The sequence below is a fragment of the Nicotiana tomentosiformis genome, chromosome 7, assembly GCF_000390325.3.
Source record: "Nicotiana tomentosiformis chromosome 7, ASM39032v3, whole genome shotgun sequence".
Lineage (NCBI taxonomy): Eukaryota > Viridiplantae > Streptophyta > Magnoliopsida > Solanales > Solanaceae > Nicotiana > Nicotiana tomentosiformis.
In genome coordinates this window covers 82,292,389-82,306,009 of record NC_090818.1, presented here as the reverse complement: position 1 = coordinate 82,306,009, position 13,621 = coordinate 82,292,389, and the positions used below count along the sequence as shown (strand labels likewise).

The 13,621-nt window shown below is 39.9% G+C and overlaps 1 protein-coding gene across 1 annotated transcript; it reads left to right on the top strand.

The window, feature by feature from the left end:
- The first annotated feature begins 12,557 nt into the window (after positions 1 to 12,557).
- On the top strand, positions 12,558 to 12,917 carry LOC138895893 (uncharacterized). The gene has a single exon (XM_070180645.1). The coding sequence runs from the start codon at positions 12,558 to 12,560 to the stop codon at positions 12,915 to 12,917; it is 360 nt and encodes a 119-aa protein (XP_070036746.1).
- Positions 12,918 to 13,621: the final 704 nt, after the last annotated feature.

Sequence of the window (13,621 nt, the reverse complement as noted above, 5' to 3'; positions counted from 1 at the left end):
AATGCTTCAAACCGTTTGTCATTTGGACATTCCTACAAGAAGTTATGACCAAATTACCAAAGGCTGGCGGAGGAGTCTACGGATGCGAAGCATCCGAGGTCGCGTCCGAAAGAGAGGCTGGCAGTGAAGTGCTGCCATAGCATCCAGGTCTGCATCCGACCTTCAAAGAGGAGTGAAGTGGGGATGCGAAGCATCCAGGGACGCATCCGAAACCCAGAAATCTGGGCCTATAAATACAATGTCGGGGAAGGGGGATATTTTGAGTATTTGGGGGTTAGGGTTCTTGAGGTGAAGGGACGATTTTGAGCTCAAATCAAGTCCAATCAACCAAGGTAAGCTGTTAATGATGTTTTTGGTTGATTATTACTCAATATACATGATTTCTAACATCATTCTTACATCCAAATACAAGATTTCATCATCAAATCCTCAAGAACACAAAAATCACCAAAGTTGTGATTTTTCAAGATTGATCTACTAGAGGTAATTCCAATACTTCAAACTCGTTTAGTATGAGTAGTTAGAAGTATTTGAAGCATTTGTTACAAGTTTTAATGGTTGAAATATTGGATTATAAAACTCTAGTTCATGGCATGAATAGTACTTTTGAGAAAATAAGAGAGAAGGTGAATGGTAATCTTGGCGATGAAATTTATGAATACAATGAAACTATGGAATGGGTTACTAATGTTGGTCCCAATGGATGTTGATATTGTAGATTGAAGTTGTTTAGTATAGTAGATCGTTGTATTATCATTAAGGGGTGAATTTCAGTTTCGGATCGTTGGCATTGAATTGAGAAGACAAGAAAGCATTCAGAGGTGGATACGCACGGAGTGGAAATTTCCTGAGTATTGATTAGCTTGCTCGACGTTGGGTTCATCTTGTTGAGGTAAGTAACGATTGTAAATCTAGTCCTGAGGGTATGAAACCCTGGATTTTGTATCATTCTATTATTTTGAAGTGACGCACATGCTAGGTGACAGGCGTGTGGGCGTGCATTGTTTGGGATTTGTGACTTGGTCCGTCCCGTGGCAACTGTAAAGTTGCATACTTTGTTGAAACCATTTGATACTTATATGATTTAGAAAGATTTTATGTAAATTGGGCTGAATGCCATGTTTGGGCCTTGCGCCAATGCTGTATGGACCCTTAGGGGTTGTTTCTTACCATCCTCTCATTGTTTTCGATTGAAAATCTATACTCAATCATGTATATACTTGTTTACCGCATAACTCAGTTTTATGACTTTATTTTGATGCATATAAATGTTTTGGGCCGAATGCCCTGTTTTACTGAAATGCCCGAGTGGCTTGAGATATTTATGACTGAGTGAGGCCGAGGGCCTGATTTGTGAGGATGAGTGTGGATCGGGGCTGCCCGCATGTAGCATACTTATGACTGAGTGAGGCCGAGGGCCTAATTTATGAGGATGAGTATGGATCGGGGCTGCCCGCCTGCAGCATACTTGTGAGTGAGTGAGGCTGAGGGCCTGATTTGTGAGTATGAGTGTGGATCGGGGCTTCCCGCCTGCAGCATACTTTATTATTATCGCACGTGAGTTGTCCGTGCAGATTATAACGCTTGGGATGAAGGATCCCCTCCGGAGTCTGTACACACCCCCAGTGAGCGCAGGTACCTATTTAGTGCGAGTGCCGAGTGCCGAGTGCTGAGTGCTGAGTGATTGGGAGGCAAGAGTGATTGTGAGGTATGCCCGAGTGGCACGAGTGACTGTGAGGTCTGCCCGAGCGGCTGTTTATGATTTAATCATTTTTACTCATATTTGCTGAGCCTTTGTTTGAAAAACTGTTGGAAAAAATATCTTTAAATGATTTTTTCTAGAACCGGGTTTAAACGAGACGATTTGATTCAAACACTGATTTTTAAGCATGTTGTACTTTACTGAGATTTCATGATATGAACGTTATATACTTTATTACTCGTCACTACTGCTTAGTCTTTATTTATTGTTGTTACTTACTGAGTTGGCATACTCACGTTACTCCCTGCACCTTGTGTGCAGATTCAGGTGTAGCTAGACACGGTAGCGGTTATTGAGTGTTCTGGTTGCAGGTTTTCTCGGAGATAGTAAGGTAGCTGTTTGGCGATCGCAACCCCTGCTCTTCTCCCTCTTATCTTCCTCTAGTTCTATTTAGCTATTTTCCAGGCTAAGTTAGCCTTGATATTGTTAGACAGATTATAGTAGATGCTCATGACTAGTGACACCCCGATGTTGGGCTTTTCTTTTCTGCACTTCTGTTTTTCTTTGATTTGAACTCTTTAAATGGAGGTTTTTACCTTGAAATTATCTTTGAAATGAATATATCGATTTGTTTTGGAAATGAGTCGGCTTGCCTAGTTCCACGATAGGCGCCATCACGACAGGGTTGGTTTTGGGTCGTGACAGATTGGTATTAGAGCCTAGGTTACATAGGTCTCACGAGTCATGAGCGGGTTTAGTAGAGTCTTGCAGATCGGTACGGAGACGTCTGTACTTATCTTCGAGAGGCTGCTGAACTCTTAGGAAAATTTCACTTTCTTGTATTCTATCGTGCGAAATTTATTCAGTTTGAGACATAACTCTTTTAATTCCTTCCACGCATCTCGTATGCGCACATGAGCGCTCGGTATCAGTTGTGCATAGCCGGCTTGTGATTCTATGAATGAGGTTTGAGGTATGTATTATGTGTTTTGGTGATGGGCTAGTCTGGAGGACTTGAGGCCAGGTCTAAATCGTAGTTTTGGCTCGGTAGCTTCAGTTGTAACCTATACATTTGGACTCATATGTCTGATAATGTCCCTATGAGTGGAATTGTGGCTCGATAAGCAGTGGAATGGCTTTGTGGTGAGTATGACGTAACTGCGGGAAGTGTTAAGACTATGTGATTGTGACGAGAAGTGTTTTCTTCAAATGTAAAGGAAGGCCATTGGGTGCTTGATTTTTCGTTTTGATGCGACGTACCGTCTCGAGTGTGAATGTTTTGAAGGATCTTTCACGTTGTTAAATTTTGGGGAAAATTAAATTCTCATGTCTGTCAATGAGTTTGAACTCAAGAAGAGTAAGTGGTTGTGTAGTAATGGTGGTTGCGAATGGGTATTTTGATATTGATGTCTTGGGAAAGATAATCTTTGAAGAGACTTAGAGTCGGTAACATTTTATTGGTTCAGGTGCGACAGAGATACATTTCGATTTGATGCAGCAGTTGGGTAGCAAATTATGAGGGAAGACATGACGGGAAGTATTTCGCGATGGTTGAAGTACTAACAGGTCAAATAGGCGAAGTAGAGGTTGAGAAGTTTCTTAAAAAAGATGATTTAACCGAAGTAAGAGTGGCAAATTAGCATATGAATTCACTAGTAGGGCAGTCGTGCGCCTTGAGAAAGTGTAGAATGGTTTGGAATTGTGTTAACATGTGAATCGTTCTGCAAACTCTATCTGGAGTGATGGTTAGTGTACAAAGGAAAATTTAATATGGCAGAAAGGAGTGTGTTTGAAATGAATGGAGGCGTGAAGATCTGATTATCGTGTCAGGTGCAATATGACTTGAGTTCGGAAGGTATTGTTGACGTACAGTTGATGTCAATAGGGAAAGTGCAGACTTATATAGATGGTGGGCGAGCATGAACTCAGGAGAATTTACGGATTTAGTCGTCGTTGCACTCAGTGCAGTGTCATTGGAAGATGTCGGTAAGGAATTCCACATGTAGGTTATCTCATGTGTGCAGCTAGCGGTGGCGTGATGTTGATGAAGCATTTGCGAGGAATATTACTCGCTACCCGGTAGGAGTTTGCATATGTGATTTTGGTTGAGATTCAAAATGTTCATGAAAGGCTTAATAAAAGACTTCGAGAAGTCTGGCAGGTTAACGGTGCGAGACCTTGGTAATTGAGAAGGAGAAATCCTTACGGATTCTAATTTTATATAATAGCAGCTTAAGGCTAAGTGGGGGAGTCTGCTATCGACGAGTTGATTGCACGGTTATGGGTCGTATTAGTTTCGGTTCGGGGTATACCGGTGAGTCAGTTATGAGTTGCAGAGGTCGAGATCGAGGATGACTCGGGTAAAGGAATTTCTGGACACAAGATGTATTACACTCTATGGTTATAGGAGGACCATAAAATAATTGAGTGGTTATTCACAGAGAATGTAGTGTACATGGAGCGGGAATTTTCTCGGTTGCGTAGGAGTGTGGGTTACTCTTTATTCCCTTGGGTGTTGGTGTGCTAATGTGGCATAGGTCGTTTCAGTCCGTTTGGTCGGTTAATTCGAGAATGGTTACAATGGATTCAAGATTTATAAATATGGCTAGAAAACTGGGAGTTGCATTGAATGGTGTTGAGACTCGTGGCATCTTATATCATTGTGAATTATGCATTTCAGTATCAAGAAGGTGAAGGAAACAGTTTTAGATTCACATAAAGTCTATTCGGAGTAAGCATTTTTTTGGTTGTGGAACCTTTGGAATACATAAAAAGGGAATTCGGCGGCTTATAAGCCTTAGGGCGGTGCGATTCTATGCTAGAGTTCGCAGGGCAAGTTTTAGTTAAGGATAGTAGTGTTCTAATAAGGAAATAAAATAGCAATTTGAAGGAAATTTGGAAAGGACTTGGGGAAATAGGACAGTTTGAAAGTAGGTTGGGGTAGCACAGTAATGGGTATGTTCGGTTATTTGTGTACTTATGACGTGGCTAGTATCTACAGATGCTTCGTGGCAATGCTCCCGGATTTGGCAACCTGTGTGGCTTGATGAAGTTATAGGAATTTGGTTCAGATAGCTTGATTATGTGCAAATGGATTTCAAAGTGTTCATGATGGGTTCTACCATGGTTTAAACCGGATAATTTCTACCGATGTACGGAGCGGGTTGTGTGTTATGATTTTCTCCTAGAAAGAAGCAAGAAAGAGGTTTCTGACTAATAAGGTATGTAATTTGCTAGTGACTCAGAGTTGATAATGGAATTCTTATGCTTGTCACATGATGGCATAATAGATGTGGTGTGTTGTGCGGGAATAGGATTTACATGTACAAGGTCACAGTTCAGTTTTGAAGGAAAGGACATAAATTCTTAGGCAGCATGAACGGTTTCCGATGACTAGGTAAATGATATTACAATCTGGTATAGCTTGATGAGAGTGTACATTTCAGAAGGAGCAGATTGTTTCAGGGTTGTGGACTGTGAAGTTGTGGATGGAGCTAGCCAGATGATAGAAGGTATTATGATTCCGTCATTGTGGACTTTCGGAGGTTGTTTATCTATTGGTGGCTGACCATAGTTGATTTGGGGCCTATTGGTAGGCCCAATTAGGATGTGTATTCTACACCGAGCCGGATTGATCGGCTCCATATTGCTATTGTTGAAGGATGTGCCATTCGGTTGATGTGAAGCTTATTCATGTTCTGGAATGATATGTGAGTTACTCTTCTATGCTACGAAGAGTTGTGATTTGTTAGTTATATGCACATATGGTGCGGTTCTATTGTGGCCTTATAATGGAATTTGAGCGAGAATAGTATTGGAATGTTGCTATCTGGTGCACGGATTGCACGGGTTGTGGCTTTAGATTGTATTGATGTGTCATGTCACTAGAGTGGTTGTGTTGGATGAGACGAGGTCATTAGGCCTAGAATGGATGGATGCTATGAGGTCATTGGGCCTAGAATGGATGCTATCAGATTTGATTGTGGTGTAATTGGGAGGATAATATCGGAAGTCAACTTTGAAATTTGCTATAGTTCTTGTAGAAGGAACGGGAGCTCCATGACCTGTTGGTCTAATGAATGGTTATGAATTCGGTATGTTTCTTTTATCATCCGCAGTGTACGGAGGTTTTAGAACGAGGTTTTGTCTGATATGAGGTTTATTACCAGCACTTGTTGATTTGAGTCGATACTGTGATTTGAAATCATTGCTTCGAGCATTCGAGCTATGCGGCATTTGAATTTTAGTATGTGAGTTATGGTTACGGCTTTTGGTACAGCTTGTTCAGACTTATACGGTATGTAGATGCGAACTTCTAATCTTATAAGAAATTTCGGATGTCGGAAATTTGATTCGAAGGCTTGTGGGCTAGGTTGAATTGAGGAATTTCAGTTATGCTGTGCTATCTAACCTGTATGGGTTAGAGTGATGTGGGATCACCCCCGGGTATGTGCATGGGAAAGTTACACAGTGATTTGATGGCTTTTGGAACAACTCTGGGCACGTTCGAGGACGAACGTATGTTTAAGTGGGGGAGGATGTAACGACCCGGTCGTTCGTTCTGAGAGTAATAGCCCTGTTTCCCCCATCTATCCTTATTTATGTGTTGTTCATATATGTTGAGTTGTATCGGGTTAGTTGGTTCGGGTCCGAAAGGAACTCGGAGTGAAATAAGACACTTAGTCTCATAATTGAGAAATTTAAGTTAGAAAAGTGGACCGGATATGGATCTATGTGTAAACGACCTCGGAATTTAATTTTGATGATTCCAATAGCTCCGTATGATATTTTAGGACTTGTTGGTATATTTGGTTAAGGTCCCGAGGGGCTCGGGATGATTTCGGATGGTTAATGAGAAGTTTGGAAGTTGGAAATTTCATAAGATTAAAGTTTCAAGTGAGTTCGCATAAGACCTAAATTCCATTGAGCATAACTCTCATTATACGAAGTGTTATATGGGTTATTACCTATAAAATAAAAGATATTTGAGTCTAGTTTCTAACGCTTCAAACCGTTTGTCATTTGGACATTCCTACAAGAAGTTATGACCAAATTATCAAAGGCTGGCAGAGGAGTCTGCGGATGTGAAGCATCCGAGGTCGCGTCCGAAAGAGAGGCTGGCAGTGAAGTGCTGCCATAGCGTCCAGGTCCGCATCCGACCTTCAAAGAGGAGTGAAGTGGGGATGCGAAGCATCCAGGGACGCATCCGAAACCCAGAAATCTGGGCCTATAAATACAAGGTCGGGGAAGGGGGATATTTTGAGTATTTGGGGGTTAGGGTTCTTGAGGTGAAGGGGCGATTTTGAGCTCAAATCAAGTCCAATCAACCAAGGTAAGCTGTTAATGATGTTTTTGGTTGATTATTACTCAATATACATGATTTCTAACATCATTCTTACATCCAAATACAAGATTTCATCATCAAATCCTCAAGAACACAAAAATCACCAAAGTTGTGATTTTTCAAGATTGATCTACTAGAGGTAATTCCAATGCTTCAAACTCGTTTATTATGAGTAGTTAGAAGTATTTGAAGCATTTGTTACAAGTTTTAATGGTTGAAAGATTGGATTATAAAACTCTAGTTCATGGCATGAATAGTACTTTTGAGAAAATAAGAGAGAAGGTGAATGGTAATCTTGGCGATGAAATTTATGAATACAATAAAACTATGGAATGTGTTACTAATGTTGGTCCCAATGGATGTTGATATTGTAGACTGAAGTTGCTTAGTATAGTAGATCGTTGTATTATCATTAAGGGGTGAATTTCAGTTTCGGATCGTTGGCATTGAATTGAGGAGACAAGAAAGCATTCAGAGGTGGATACGCACGGAGTGGAAATTTCCTGAGTATTGATTAGCTTGCTCGATGTTGGGTTCATCTTGTTGAGGTAAGTAACGATTGTAAATCTAGTCCTGAGGGTATGAAACCCTGAATTTTGTATCATTCTATTATTTTGAAGTGACGCACATGCTAGGTGACGGGCGTGTGGGCGTGCATTGTTGGGGATTTGTGACTTGGTCCGTCCCATGGCAACTGTAAAGTTGCATACTTTGTTGAAACCATTTGATACTTATATGATTTAGAAAGATTTTATGTAAATTGGGCTGAATGCCATGTTTGGGTCTTGCGCCAATGCTGTATGGACCCTTAGGGGTTGTTTCTTACCATCCTCTCATTGTTTTCGATTGAAAATCTATACTCAATCATGTTTATACTTGTTTACCGCATAACTCAGTTTTATGACTCTATTTTGATGCATATAAATGTTTTGGGCCGAATGCCCTGTTTTACTGAAATGCCCGAGTGGCTTGAGATATTTATGACTGAGTGAGGCCGAGGGCCTGATTTGTGAGGATGAGTGTGGATCGGGGCTGCCCGCCTGCAGCATACTTGCGACTAAGTGAGGCCGAGGGCCTGATTTGTGAGGATGAGTGTGGATCGGGGCTGCCCGCCTGCAGCATACTTGTGACTGAGTGAGGCCGAGGGCCTGATTTGTGAGTATGAGTGTGGATCGGGGCTGCCCGCCTGCAGCATACTTTATTATTATCGCACGTGAGTTGTTCGTGCAGATTATAATGCTTGGGATGAAGGATCCCCTCCGGAGTCTGTACACACCCTCAGTGAGCGCAGGTACCTACTGAGTGCGAGTGCCGAGTGCTGAGTGACTGGGAAGCAAGAGTGATTGTGAGGTATGCCCGAGTGGCAAGAGTGATTGTGAGGTATGCCCGAGTGGCACGAGTGACTGTGAGGTCTGCCCGAGCGGCTGTTTATGATTTAATCATTTTTACTCACATTTGATGACCCTTTGTTTGAAAAACTGTTGGAAAAAATATATTTAAATGATTTTTGCTGGAACCGGGTTTAAACGAGACGATTTGATTCAAACACTGATTTTTAAGCATGTTGTACTTTACTGAGATTTCATGTTATGAACGTTATATGCTTTATTGCTCGTCACTACTCTCAGTCTTTATTTATTGTTGTTACTTACTGAGTTGGCATACGCACGTTACTCCCTGCACCTTGTGTGCAGATTCAGGTGTAGCTAGACACGGTAGCGGTTATTGAGTGTTCTGATTGCAGGTTTTCTCGGAGATAGTAAGGTAGCTGTTTGGCGATCGCAGCCCCTGCTCTTCTCCCCCTTATCTTCCTCTAGTTGTATTTAGCTATTTTTCAGGCTAAGTTAGCCTTGATATTGTTAGACAGATTATAGTAGATGCTCATGACTAGTGACACCCCGATGTCGGGCTTTTCTTTTCCGCACTTCTATTTTTCTTTGATTTGAACTCTTTAAATGGAGGTTCTTACCTTGAAATTATCTTTGAAATGAATATATCGGTTTGTTTTGGAAATGAGTCGGCTTGCTTAGTTCTACGATAGGCGCCATCACGACAGGGTTAGTTTTGGGTCGTGACATTAAGCTATGTAGATTCTTTTCATGCCTTTAATTGAATTATCATAACATATTATATTCATCATCGTTAATCTATCCCTACATGCTTCACTTGACATTGTTAATACTTGTCCCATCTCTTACTTGTTATTTGCCCTTACATGCTTAGTTGAAGTTACTATTATCTCATTGCCTTGTTAAATATTTAACTGTTCAGTTACCTTACTTGAAGTTGTTATTTCTAGGAATATCTTATTGTTGAGTTTTGGCGTTGAAGTTGTAAAAGCCGTGATCAAATTGAGACAAAGTTGTAAATTATTGAAATACCATTCTTGTTGAACTATTCACTTTTGGTTGCTATTGTTGAGACTCTAGTACATATTGTGGTTGAGCCATGGGCTATTTATTGTAGAAACATTGTTATTGCTGACTTCTTTGGCAAGTTGTGGTATTGGACACTTGAGGTGCAATTTGTGATATATTGTGATATTAATACGCATGTGGTGGTATAAAGATAAAGGTTGATACGCATGTTTCTAGTAGGGGAACTACTTGAAGCCACGCGATGTGATAAGGTGGGCTAAAACGCAAGTAGCTATTTCGAAAAAAATAATTTTCAAAACTAAATGCAATTCTCCCGCGGTGATATAGGAAAAGATTGTGATTGTGATTGTGAAATGAGATACGAGGCGGTACTTCAGACATGATTCTTGTTGTTATCTTTCATTTACATCACTTGTATTTTGTTTGCATCGTTTCCTTTGTGTTCTTATTATGTGTTTCCTCCCTTGATACCTTTATTGCCTTAACTTTCGGTGTAGCTTATCTTGTTGTATTTCGTCATTGTTTCATTCCTTGTTTCCATTATTATATTGTACCATACATGTTCAGCTTCTTTATTTATTCCAGTAGGTGTCTTGACCTGACCTCGTCACTACTCTACCGAGGTTAGGCTTGATACTTACTATGTACCGCTATGATGTACTCATACTACGCTTCTGCACATCTTTTTGTGCTGATCTAGGTACTTTATACCAGCATAGGCATCCGTGAGTTGAGCTTAAATCGGAGACTTCAAGGTAAACCTGCCGCCATTTGCAGGCCTCAGAGTCACCCTTTATCTTAGTTTCTATTGCATGCTCCTATTATAGATACTGATGTATTAGGGATGTTTCAGTATACTCGTGTAGAGCTTATAACTTGGTCTCACCAGATTTTTGGTTGTTATTTTCAGTATTATTTTGGAATCCTTTTTATGATAGTTGTTTGTTTAATTGAAACTTTTATTATTATTTCCATTAATTTTTCATGTATGTTAGGCTTACCTAGTCTTAGAGACTAGGTGCCATCACGATATCCTACGGAGGGAGATTTGGGTCGTGACAATCCATCTATCATCATTCCCCACTATGAATTTGAATTCAAGCAGAACCCTAGACTTGAATGCCACAATAAAAGGGGCATTCAATATCTTTAACAATGACGCATCTAAGACCAACTGAAATATACTATGAAAAATACGTATAAGAGTATTAAGAACTTAAGCATTTCCTGTTGTTCCGAAAGTTCAAAAGTCTGGTTCTGATCTCTTTTTCTTCCTTCTTTTTCGAGTTCAATTACTGGGTTTTGGCTGTGAGTTTGAATCCCTAATATGGCTATTGAATGCTCTTATTTGGTTTGCTGCCCACTAATCTCCTTTTACTTTAAATTAATCGTATGGTGCTGTGTTCATGATGATTTCCTAACTGGTTCTCTATCATTTATGTTAAGATATTGATGATATGAAACAATATTTGTCATGACCAACCTTTGCATACTATTTCTATTATTAACTTAATGATTCTCTGATTGAAGTATGCTATACTGATGCTGTTATCAAATATGTGTGCTTAAACTTTATCTTCCATGACTCGATTAGTAAGAGGAAGACTAAATGATATTCCTGTGATTTACTTTGTCTCTATGATTAAGAGAAGCCAATTATTGTGTTGATTTTGTACATAACCTGCCTCTGTTGGTTCACCAAAACATTTTGTCAGTGAAGCTAATTGAAACCATGCTCTTAAACCTTTCTTTGTGTCCCTGTATCCCCATATTACTTGACTCTCCTACTTGTGTCATTGTTTGATGTTATAAATGGACTTTCCAAAAGCTCATATCATGACATGTCTACCTGAATAACCTTATTTAATAGGCATGTTATTGATATCCTGTTTGTTTTACACTCTGGGTAATCCATGATGCTATACTACTGTTACCCTTAAAACCCTACTGAGCTTCATAGTTAATTTAAATAGGTCCCAGATGATAATGTTGTATTCTTGGAATAAAAATCTTGTGTTCTAAAAAACATCTCTATACTGTCAATACTTCCCACATTGAGCCATCCTGGTACCTGTAATATTTTGTTGTTTAGTTCAGTTCCTACTTTCATATCAACATATTAGACTCGAATTAACAACCTGCTTATGTGGTTATAGCAGAACAACCCTTGTTTGTTCTTTGTAACAATTTGGTAAGTGAAGAAACCATGCAATTAACCTTGCTAATTATGTTAGGAAAACCGTTCTCTATTGATTCTTATAATGAACTTAACACATGCACTCTTATAACTATTTGAGTTTCTATGGGATTTCTACTACTATATTAATGACCTTTTGCACTTGAGTTTACATCTGCCATGACAACCCCTTCTGTGTTCATAAATTATCTTATGACTTTGGTTTGAGAGACTGTATGTTCACACTCATGTGTTAACTCTTTTACTTGCCCTGGTTTTGACTCTACTATGGCGCTGTATTTGGCGGTACTTTATGGTAGGTTTGCCAGGGACATTGAGAAGATTTGATATTGTTTGGTCATTGTGGATAAACTAACAAAGTTTGCGCATTTTATTCAAGTCATGACTTCCTACACTTCGGAGCAATTGATCAAGATCTACATCAGGGAGATTGTCTGCTTGCATGGTGTGCTTGTGTCTATTATCTCGGATTGAGGCGCTCAATTTACTTTTCATTTCTGGAGAGTTATTTAGCATGAGTTGGGCATGCAGGTTGAGTTGATCACCATATTTTCCCTTCAGGCGGACGGGCAGTTCGAGCGGACCATTAAAGTTTTTGAGCATATATTGAGAGCTGGTGTCATAGAATTTGGAGGCCAGTGGGATTAGTTTTTTCCATTAGCGGAGTTTGCCTATAACAATAACTATCAGTCGAGCATCCGGGTTGCTGCGTATGAGTCATTATATGAAAGGCGATGTCGCTCTCCAGTTAGTTGGTTTGATCTGGCCGAGGCTAGACTACTAGGTACAGATTTGGTTCGTGATGTTATGAAAAAGGTGAAGTTGATTCAGGAGCGGCTTCATACATTATAGTCCAGGCAAAAGAGCAATTATTATAGGAAGGTTTTGGATGTTTCTTTCATGGAGAGTGAGAATGTTCTTCTTTGAGTTTCACCCATGAAGGGTATGATGAGGTTTGGAAAGAAGGGCAAATTGAGTCCTCGGTATACTAGTTCTTTTCACGTGTTAGAGAGAGTGGGTGAGGTAGCCTATAGACTTGCTTTGCCACCCAACTTATCGGGAGTTCATCCACTGTTTCATGTTTCCATGCTTCAGAAGTACTATGAGATCCCATCACATGTGTTTGATTTCAGCTTGGTGCAGTTGGACAAGGATTTGACTTATGATGAGGAGCTAGTGGTCATTTTTGATAGGCAGGTTCGAAAGCTGAGGTTGAAGAATATTGCATCAGTGAAGGTTCAATTAAGAGGTCAACTGGCTAAGGAGGCGACGTGGGAGATCGATCGTGATATGTAGAGCAGATAACCTCATCTTTTTAGTATCTCACGTATGATTCTAAACTCGTTCGAGGACGAACATTTGTTTAAGAGGGGGATAATGCAATGACCCGACCTGTCATTTTGTATATTTTAGCCATATTCCCTTATTTGATGTCTCCCGTATACTTCTTTGTTATTATGTGACTTGGGGATGGATGGTTTGGTTTCAGAAAGGTTTTATAGTGAATTGGAATACTTAGCTCCAACGTTGGGAGCTTAAGTTATAAGAGTTGACCGAGATTTGACTTTTGGGTAAACAACCTCGGAATGATATTTTTATGGTTCTAATAGGTTCATATAGTTATTTTGGACTTAGGCGCTTGTACGGATTTGGATTAGGAGGTTCCTAGGTTGATTTGGCTTAATTAGTGAAAGTTGAAAAGTTAAGGCTTGGAAGGTTCATAGGTTTGACCGGGAGTTGACTTCGAGCCTATTGGCGTCAAATTATTATCACGGGAATTGGAATAGGTTTGTTATTTTATTTGAGACTTGTGTGCAAAATTTAAGGTCTTTCTGGCTCAGCATGAGTTTTGGAAGATGAAAGTTAATTAGTTCATTAAATTTCAATTGAGGTGAGATTTGTAGTTTGTAGTTTTGAGCGTAGCTGAATTTGAATAAAAAAATATCACATTCTTGGAGAATGAATTTTCTAAGAAGCGCAAGATAGGTTAAGACTTGCCT